Source organism: Orycteropus afer, unplaced genomic scaffold, assembly GCF_000298275.1.
Source record: "Orycteropus afer afer isolate SDZICR_OR568_19922 unplaced genomic scaffold, OryAfe1.0 scaffold00367, whole genome shotgun sequence".
NCBI classification, from domain to species: Eukaryota; Metazoa; Chordata; class Mammalia; order Tubulidentata; family Orycteropodidae; genus Orycteropus; species Orycteropus afer.
In genome coordinates this window covers 109778-120764 of record NW_006921954.1, presented here as the reverse complement: position 1 = coordinate 120764, position 10987 = coordinate 109778, and the positions used below count along the sequence as shown (strand labels likewise).

General features: G+C 41.5%; 1 protein-coding gene across 1 annotated transcript in view; it reads right to left on the bottom strand.

The window, feature by feature from the left end:
• ABHD18 (abhydrolase domain containing 18) overlaps nucleotides 1-10987 on the bottom strand; it is a 124924-nt gene that overhangs the window by 55138 nt on the left and 58799 nt on the right. Inside the window, exon 4 of the mRNA XM_007952986.2 lies at nucleotides 7547-7564. Coding sequence (XP_007951177.2) covers nucleotides 7547-7564 — 18 coding nt within the window. The remainder of the gene's footprint in view (nucleotides 1-7546; nucleotides 7565-10987) is intronic.

Below are 10987 nucleotides of genomic sequence, written 5' to 3'. Positions count from 1 at the left end.
ATTCCCTGGAGAAGGATGTCATGCTTGGTAGGGTGGAGGGTCGACGAAAGAGGGGGAGGCCTTCAACGAGATGGATTGATACGGTGGCTGCGATGATGGGGTCAAGTATAGCAGGGATTGTGGGGCTGGCGTGGGATCGGGCAGTGTTTCGTTCTGCTGTGCGTGGGGTCGCTATGAGTCGGAAACGACTTGATGGCACTTAACAACAACAACCCAAGCCATGGTATTTTCAATCACCTCTTATGCATGCGAGAGCTGGATAATGAATAAGGAAGACTGAAGAAGAGTTGATGCTTTTGAGTTGTGGTGTTGGTGAATATACTGAAAATACCATGGACTGCCAAAAGAACAAATCTGTCCTGGAAGAAGTGCAGCTGGAATGCTCCTTGGAAGTGAGATGGCCGTACTGTGTCTCATCTACTTTGGTCATGTTGTCAGAAAGGACCATTCCCTGGAGAAGGATATCATGGTTGGTAAAGTGGGGGGTCAACGAAGAAGGGGAAGGCCCTCAATGAGATGGATTGACACAGTGGCTGCAAAATGGGCTCAGGTATAGCAAGGATTGTGAGGCTGGCACAGGACCGGACAGTGTTTTGTTCTGCTGTTCACAGGGTTGCTATGAGTTGGAGATGACTCAATGGTACCTAACAACGATGACAACATGAAGTTTCCATAACTGTACCCTCTATGTGCTCTGTCATATATATGAGTACATATGTAGCACATACAAATAAAACCCACTGCCATTGAGTCAATTCTGGCTTATAAATGACCTGACAGAACAGAGTAGAACTTTGTCATTTAGTTTCCAAGGCTATAAATGTCTACATATGCAGACTGCCTAATCTTTGCCTTGCAGAGTGGCTCGTGGGTTTGAACTGCCAACATTTGGTTAACACCCCAATGCTTTCAACCACAGCACTACCAAAGCTCCTTGTACAAACATATATTTACAAATGCTACTATACACAGGCTTGTACTGTCGTATGCCCTCTCACACCTATACTGCATACATATTTACGTAGGCAGTCACTCACAGATTTTTGGTTGTTATTGTTGCAGAGTTGTTTATGTTATAGCATTTACCATTGTTGTTGTTGTTGTTATTTGCTGTCGAGTCGGCCCCGACTCATAGCGACCCCTCCTTGGGTTTCCAAGGCAGTATCACTACAGAAGTAGGATTGCCCAACCTTCCTTCCGAACCGTAGTTGTCCTTTATTCTTGTTTATCTCTGAGTGTCTTCATTTACCTTGCTCATGTTGTACTGACTTCCTCCATATTGTGCATTACCTTTCCCTTCAACAGAATTAGCATGTGTCTACTATCTACTAAGTGATTCTCCCACCCTCACACTCTCACTACTGGTAACCACCAAAGAATGTTGCTTTCCATGTGCAAACCTATTCTTGACTTTTTATAAAAGTGGTATACAGTATTTGTACTTTTGTGATTGATTTATTTCTTTCAATACAAAATCCTCTAGATTCACCCATGTTACATGATGTTTTGCAGATTCATCACTGTTCATCATTTTGTAGTATTCCACTGCATATGTATCACACTTTATTTATCCCTTGGTAGACACCTAGGTCGTTTCCATCTTTTTGCTATTCTGAATAATACTGCAATGAAAATGGTTATGTATGTGTCTATTTGTGTCATGGTTCTTCTTTCTATAAGATATATACCCAGGAGCGGGATTGCTGCATCATATGCTATTTCTAACTTTTTAAGGAAGTGCCAACCATTTTCCATAGTGCTTGTACCATTTTACTTTCCCAATAGCAGTGAATAAAAGTTCCCAACCACCCCATAACCTCACCAGCATTTTTTTTTTTTTTTGGATCAGTGCCATTTTTGCAGGGGTGAGATGATGTGTCATTGTAGTTTTGATTTGCATCTCTCTAAATGCATGGAGCTTTTGTAGCATAGTGCCTAAGGCACCTCACTGCTAACCAGAAGGCTGGCGGTTCAAACCTACCAGTCCCTCCTCAGAAGGAAGGCTGAATAATCTATTTCTGTAATGATACTGCCTCGGAAACCCAAGGAGGGGTCACTATGAGTTGGGTCTGACTTGACAGCACATTAACAACAACAACAATGGCTAATGACTGCAAGCACCTCTTTATGTGTTTGCTAGCCATCTTAATGTCATCTTTGGTGAAGTGTCCGTGTCCTTTTCCTATTTTTTTCACTGAATTGTTTTTTTGTTAATGAGATGTTTAAGTTTTCTATATATTTTAGAGATGAGACCCTTATCAGATATGTTGTTGCCAAAATTTTTTCCCAGTCTGTAAGTTCTCTTTTTATTCTTTTGGAGAAGTCTTTTGATGAGTATATGTATTTACTTTAAAAAAATGCATTTTACTGAAATACATGTACAGCGAAATACACAAAATTAAAGTGACATGGGTCAATGCATTGTTTCATTGTTGCAATGTTTCCTCCCCTCCCCTCTCACCCCTGGCAACCAACGAATAAAGTTTCCTTCCATATATAAACCTTCCCTTGACTTTTTTTTAAAATGCATTTTATTGAAATATAATTTATGTACAGTGAAATATTCAAAACTAAAGTGACATGGGTCAATGCATTTTTTTTTTTTTTGCAGTGTTCCCTCCCCTCTCCTTCCACCCCTGGCAACCAACAAAGAACGTTTCCCTCCATATATAAACCTTTCCTTGATCCTCCACAACAATGAACTGGTATTATGTTTGTCCTTCTGTGATTGACTTATTTCACTCAGCATAATGTCCATTATGCTGAGTGAGGTGCCTTAGGCACTATGCTACAAAAGCTCCATGCATTTAGAGAGATGCAAATCAAAGTTCATCCATGTTATGTGGTGTTTTGCAAGACTTTACATTATTATTTAGTGCTGCACAGCATTCCATTGTGTGTATGTACCATAGTTTGGTCATCCACTCTTCCGCTGATGGGCACGTAGGTTGTATTTACTTTTTAGGAGATCCGTTATCTACTTTATCTTCTGCTGTCTGTGCATCTTTAGTTACGCGTAATAGTTTATTTGTGCCATAAATTAAGACTCCTGACTTTGTTCCTGTTATTTTCCAGGAGCTGTATAGTCTTAGGTTTAACATTTAGATTTTTGATCCATTTTGAGTTAGTTTTTGTGTATCATGTGAGGTATTGGTCCTGTTTCATTTTTCAGCAAATGTATATCCAGAGAAACTCTCTCTTCCCCATTGAATAGGTTTCAGTACAAATACAGATGTCCTGCAGGAACTATTTGGGGATGTGATGTCTGATGTTGCAGACAGGTGGACAATGGGTAAGGGCTCTAGGATCTCCTTGTTGTTTGGAGCAGTGAGAATGGTAATTGTCATTAAGTGACTGGCACTGCAGATGAGGTGATGTGCCTGTTCAGCCAGGCACCAGGAAGTACATGCAGTGAGCATTCTCACTGATCACGGGTTGGTTGCTATGTGTGCACTGCTGATTGCTGAGGTGAGGATGAACAGGACTGGTCACTGGGTGGGTGGCACAGGAATATCTACTACTGGTTGACAGGTGAGTGGGGCAGCGGGGACAGGGGAAGGAAGGTTCTCACTTCCAATTAATGTTTTGGCAACAGGTCTGCAGCAAGAGCTGCAGTGTGAAGCTGACTGTTGGGAGCATGGAGGCAGCGGGATGGTCACAGTGGGCATGAGCTTCTGGGTGCAGGTTTAACAGTATGGGAGCATGTTCTTTAGATCATGGGGCTGGGGAAGGGGGGCTCACTGCAGGTCCTTGGGAAGGCAGAGAAGGAGGAGAGGGGGAGTGTGTTCCCCATTGTCTAGTGCGGGTGCTAGAACACTTCCTGAGAAGTAGAGTCAGAGATCAAGACCTGGCCCTGACCAAATGCCAGGGTAATGGGGGCTGTCCAGAGTCTGGCTGGATGCGGATCTCTAGCCACCATTCCAATGATTCTTCACTCTGCCATCACCACCCACCCAAATGATCATGGACAGCTGCTGGTGAGTAGTTCTGTCCCTATTTTCTGGCTCTCTCCCTACTGTATGGTTGTCAGGATCCCTAGGGCTCTTGCCAGACTTCCTTTATTTTCCCTCCTTAAATCCAGTACATGTTCTGCTCATACTGCTTCCCTCCAGGTGTGCCTACACAGTATCTCTGTATCCCACTGGGGATTCCATGAAGCTTTCTGTGTTTCTCACCCGGAATGCTGCTGGATTTGTCTCAAGATGGCCATGCTGCGTAGGGCCAGATTGTTGTATTTGAAAGGTGCTATCTATCAAGTCAGCTCCGATGCATAGCAACCCTATGTACAACAAAACACTGTCCAGTCCTGTGCCAGCCTCACAACCCCTGCTATACTTGAGCCCATCATTGCAGCCACTGTGTCAATCCATCTCACTGAGGGCCTTCCCTTTTTGTTGACCCTCCACTTTAGCAAGCATGATATCCTTCTTCAGGGAATGGTCCCTTCTGACAACATGAGGTGAGATGAAGTCTGGCCACTGTCACTTCCAAGGAACATTCCGGCTGTACTTCTTCCAGGACAAATTTGTTAGTTCTTCTGGAAGTCCATGGCATTTTCAGTATTCTTCACCAGCACCACCACTCAAAAGCACTGACTCTTCTTTGGTCTTCCTTATTCATTGTCCAGCTTTCACATGCATATGAAGTGATTGAAAATACCACAGCTTGGGTTGGGTGCACCTTAGTCTTCAAGGAGACATCTTTGCTCTTCAATACTTTAAACAGGTCTTTTGCAGCATATGTGCCCAGTGCGATATGTCAAATGATTTCCTGACTGCTGTTTCCATTGGTGTTTACTGTGGAACCAAGTAATATGAAATCGTTCACAACTTGAATCTTTTCTCCATTTATCGTAATGCTGCTTATTGGTCCAGTTGTGAGGATTTTTATTTTCTTTGTGTTGACATGTAATACTGCAGACTGGCGTCTTTAATCTTCATCAGTAAGTGCTTCAAGTCATCTTCACTTTCAGCAAGCAAAGTTGTGTCATCTGCATATCGCAGATTATTAACGAGTCTTCCTCCAATCCTAATGCCATGCTCTTCTTCATACGGTCCAGCTTCTCAGATGAATTGCTCAGCAAACAGATTGAATAAGTATGGTGAAAGATTACAACCATGATGGACTCCTTCATGATTTTAAACCATGCAGTATCCCCTTGTTCTGTTTGAATGACAGTCTCCTGGTCTATGTTAGAGGTTTCTCATGAGCACAATTAAGTGTTCTGGAATTCCCACTCTTCTCAATGTTATCCATAATTTGTTATGATCTACACAATCAAATGCTTTTGTATAGTTAGTAAACACAAGGAAACATTTTTCTGGTATTCTTTGCTTTGAGCCAAGATCCATCTGACATCAGCAGTGATATCCTTCATTCCACACCCACTTCTGAATCCAGCTTGCATGCATGTTGTTGTGAGGCTGGCAGGTATGCCACCAGTATTTCAAATACCATCAGAGTCACCTATGGTAGACAGGTTTCAGTGGAGCTTACAGGCTAGACAGACTCAGAAGAAAGAAGGGACCATCTATTTCTCAAAGAACTGGCCAGTGAAAACTTTATAAATAGCAGTGAAATAATGTCTGATATATTACTGGAATTGCCCTGAGACACTGTCCAATATAGTACTGGAGGATAAGCCCTTTGGGTTGGAAAGGCACTAAAAATACGACTGGGGAAGAACTGCCTCCTCAGAGTAGAGTCAACCTTAATGATGGGGATGGAGTAAAGCTTGTGAAATCTCCATTTACTGATGCGGCATGACTCAAAATGAGAAGAAATGGCTGCAAATATACATTCATATTCAGAACATGGAATGTATGAAGTACGAAGCTAGGAAAATTGGAAGTTTTCAAAAATGAAATGGAACACATAATGATCAATATCCTAGTGAGCTAAAATGGACTGGTTTTGGCCATTTTGAATCACACAACCATATGATTTACTACACCAGAATGACAAATTGAAGATGGATGGCATGGCATGCATCGTAACAAAGAATGATTCAAGATCTATCCTTAAGTACAATGCTGTCAGTGATAGGATAATATCTATACGCCTACAAGAAAGACCAGTTAATACGACTATTATTGACATTTATGCATCAACCACCAAAGCCATAGATGAGGAAACTGAAGATTATTTTAAAACTTCTGCAGTCTGAAATTGACCATACATGCAATCAAGATGTGTTGATTATCAATGATGACTGGAATGCAAAAGTTGGAAACGAAGAATCACTGGTGGTTGGAAAATATGGCCTTGGCGATAGAAATGACACTGGAAATCGCATGGCAGAATTTTGTAAGACCAATGACTTATTCATTGCAAATACCATTTTTCAGCAACATAAACAGCAGTTATACACGTGGACTTCACCAGACAGAGGACACATGAATCAGTTTGACTATATCTATGGCAAGAAGTGATGGAGAAGCTCAATATCTTCGATGAAAACAAGGCCAGGAGCTGACTATGGAACAGACTATCAACTACTCATATGCAAGTTCACATGGAAACTGAAGACAATTAAAACAAATCCATGAAAGCAAAATATGACCCTGATTACATCTCTCCTGAATTTAGAGACCATTTAAGGAACAGATTTGATGCACTGAACATCAATGACCATAAACCAGAGGAATTGTGGGATAACATCAAGAACATCATCCATTAAGAAATCAAAAGGTCATTAAAAAGACAAGAAAGGAAGAAAAGACCAAAATGGATGTCAGAAGAGACTCTGAAACTTGCCCTTGAATGGAGAGTAACTAAAGCAAATGGAAGAAATGACAAAAGAGCTGAACAGAAGATTTCAAAGAGCAGCTTGAGAAGACAAAGTCAATTATTATAATGAAATGTGCAAAGACCTGGAGGTAGAAAACCAAAAGGGAAGAACACGCTCAGCATTTCTCAAGCTGAAAGAACTGAAAAAAATTCAAGCCTCAACTTGCAATAATGAAAGATTTTATGGGCAAAATATTGAATGAGAGACCCTCCAGTAAGATGACAGAATAGGCAGACCCCCTTCAACAAAGAAAAGAAAAACCAATTAATACAGATACAGAAAATAATCCTGGAGCCCTGAGCTTTGAAAGGAAGGATACAGAAATGGACTAAACTCCAACTAGTAGAAGAGCCTGCATGAAAACACCAAAAAAATAGACTGTTAGTGATCCTGACAGCACAGACAGCTTGGATATTGCCAAGTGGTATCAGCGCCTAAGAATTAACATAAAAACCAGTCCTGCTAGTCTGGGGCTGCATGGAGGTGCAGAAAAGGGGAAGCAGAGAAAAGGAGATGGGCTGAGCTATGCACTTTTGGCTGTCTGGAGGGAACAGCCATTTGGAATGTTTACAAGTGGTTCAACCATTTTGGATATTTAAAGCAACAGTGTCATTCTGGTTACCTAGTGCCGCTCTGACAAGAAATACACCACAAATGGGATGGCCTTAACAAGTGGGAGTTTATTCTTGCAATTTGGAGGCTTGAAGTCCAAGTTCAAAGTGCCAGGCTCTAGGCGCTGGGTGAAAGCCCCTCAACCTTGGGGTCCAGCTCTGCCTCCTGCTCCTGGCCCACTGGAGCTAGATGCATTTCTTCACTCAGACAGCTGCTGGCTGCTGAGGCTGAGAAGCCCCAAATTTGACAAGTAAAAAGGCACAGTCCCAATGTTACCAAACCACACAGTAGGCCATTAACTTAAATCCATTCTAAGTCCCAAGGTTGGCAGAGCATAGCAGGCTGCTGAGCAATGACACAGCTACATGCAGGGTCCAAGCATGCCATAGGCTAGAGACCATTCCCAAGGCTTCTCCTTATATGCAGGAAGCAGACCACATCCCAAAGGCTGCTACTCAGCTGTCTGTGGTAGGTCCCACCATGGAGTTGATTGCCAGTCTCACCAGCTGCCCAGCCACTCAACCAGGCCCAGCCAAGGTGACACACAAACATAACTACCACAAGTGTTCTCTCAGATTCCAGGGATCCAAGAATAGGCTTCACTTCCCAGGGACAGCAAGGACATATACGACACTGAGGACTGGAAAGGTGTGATTTTCCCCTTGTTACTTTTGTACTCCAGACCCTTTTGGTGAATGAAGGTGCAGCCATACCTCAATTCCACCCACCTTCTGTGCTGGCAGGCATTCCATTCAGTCTGTTCTGTAACTTGGGTGGCCTGCCCCACTATGTCAGATTTTTTTTTTTCTTTTTTTTTTAGTTTGTTTTTGTCTGTTATAAAATTATTCTTCTTTTCTTTTTTCTTTCTTTTTATTATTCATTCTTCTTCCCATCCCAGCTTCTAGTTTTTAGCTTTTTCTCTCTTCCCTTTTCCTGGTTCCCTTTTTTCTTCCTACTGGTTCTCCCCATTGCTTGTTTTTCTTTTTTCCCATTTTTTCATCATTATCAACTTACTCCACCTCTATCTTCTTATTCCCCCTCCCCGATATTGTTTTTCCCCCTTTTTGTATTCATATTTCCTTTGTCTTTTTAAAGTATTTCTTTAAATATTCCTCTCATTTATTGCCTTTCTTCTCCCTCCCTCTTTTTGGTGATTGTTCCTTTGTGTTTATGCAGTGTGTGTTTTTCGTCCTCTTCCTTTTACTTTTTTGATGGTTTTTCAATTATTGTTTTTGTCTAACTGAGTGGGAGACAGCAACCATGCCCTTACTACCTGACCACACCCACACCTCCTGCAGCTCCACTTAACTGAGTGAGAGCCACCACTCCCTTTTGCACCAACTGGCAAATGATACATGACCACCAATAAGAGCCTGACTCACCCTTAACTGCTCTTTAAAAACAGTTAACAGAGATCTGTGCAGCCACTCTCATTCTCTATCACACCCACCAGGAGACAGGTGGTGAATGCATAGGTGCTGCCACCTCACAAACAGAGGAGCATAGTACCCTACTTACTCAGATACATGTGAGTGAAAAAAGAAAATAATGGGTGAATCAGTCCAACATACAATCACTAATAAAACATAAATACAACAACATCACAATGTCTCGGAGACAACAGCCCATCACAGTCCGCATACAGATGCATGATAAAGGTGTAAAAACAAGGGAGCAGGATACATACCCAGAACAAATTCCTGAGGAAGATCCAGCATTGGAACTTCCTGATAAGGAATTCAAAAGAATTATATTTAGGTATTGTGGTGTAGTAAATTATATGAAATGGCTTTTCTAGCCATAGCCTTGCTAACTCCTCCTTTGCCTTGAGTAGCTGATTGTTAAAGTTATCCACCTGGTGTACTTCTGTTGGAGAGGCAGGAAGTAATCTTCTGGGAAGTTGGCTCTCTCCCCAGTGTACAGAATTCTGATGTTGGGATTGGTTAGTTCTGCCACTCTGCCAGGCTCAAAATGAGCCCTCTTAGAGGCAAAAGGAGTCTTTCTGATTGCTGGCTGAGAAAGATGTGGTGCTGAGAGAAACATGATGCTGAAAGATGTCAGACAGACACGTTACTGGAGAGAGAGAGACAAGAGACATGCACTGCTGAGGGAGAGACGTGCTATGGAGAAAGACTGAAAGAGATCATCAGCTGAGAGATGGCCAGCTGAGAAAGACCGAGCATGTTTCTGAACTTGAATTGTAGCCTGTCGCTTCCCTAATCAACCCATTATCTTTGAGTTCTATGTGGCCACTGCAGCATATTATTAAACCTAGCAGAGAGGTGGTGGGTGCCATGGGAGGAATGGTTGGTGACAAGGTTAGTAAGAGGGTTGGAGGGTGGCAGCATGCCTGGCCTCAAAAAAGTAGGCCTTGAGCTGCTGAAGGTAATTCTGTCCTTGTCTTGTGCAGTTAGAGGAGGTCAGAAGGTGCCACTTCCTTGCCCCTTTGGCAGGTACCTTCAATGGCTTGAGAGACAGATCAAGGAAAACACTCACAAAATTAAGGAAAACATAGAAAAAAACCTAGAACAAATATGGAAGAAAATACAAGAACAAAATGACAAAACCAATGAAATATTAGAAATGATTCAAAATCAACAGATAGAAATCTAGAAGATGAACACTCAACTTTCAGAAATATTTAACACATTGAAAGGGTAAAGGAGGAGAATCAATGGAAGACAGAACTGATAATATTGAAGGCAAATACCTGAGTACTTCTCTGGAATGGAATCAATCAGACAAATCAATCAAAACAAAATAAAGAAAGCCTAAGGTCATGTGAGATACCACCAAAAGGAATAATCTGCATGTAATTGGAATTCCAGAACAGGAAGAGAAAAAGAAAACCCCTGAGAAAATTGTTCAAGATTTGTTGGAAGAGAACTTCCCTGATATGATGAAAGATGAGAATATGTCCATTCAGGAAGTCCAACAAACCTCAAACAGGATAGACCCCAGAAGAAAAACACCAAGATACATCATCAAACTCACCAAAACCAAAGACAAAGAAAGAATCCTGAAAGCAACATGGGAAAAATAAAAAGTTACCTACATATGGCAACCAATAAGACTAACCATTTCTCAGCAGAAACCATGCAAGTGAGAAGACAATGGGATGGTATATATAAAACCCTGAAAGAGAAAAATTTCCAATCAAGAATTATATACCCAGCAAAACTGTCCTTCAAATATGATGGTGAAATTAGGAGATTTCCAGAGAAGCAGAAATTAAGGGAATCTGTTAAAACCAGACCAACCTTACAAGAGATACTAAAGGGAGTGCTTTGGACAGAAAACAAATAATACCAAACAACAAGTGACCATTAATACACAAGATGACATAACCCAGAAACCAACCCAGCTATGGAAGTATCCAAAGTAAAATAAGTTTATAGGATTGTAAACAGGGAACCAGAGACATCAACTTACAAATGAGGACAACTACAAAACAAAAAGAGGAGGAAAAATAGTGTAGTTACAGAACTTCTAAATGGTGAGGAAGTCAAGAGAATTAAGAGACAGAATGGACAGTTCTAAACTTGGGGAGAAAATTTTAAATCACAGGGTAACCTCAAAGAAAAA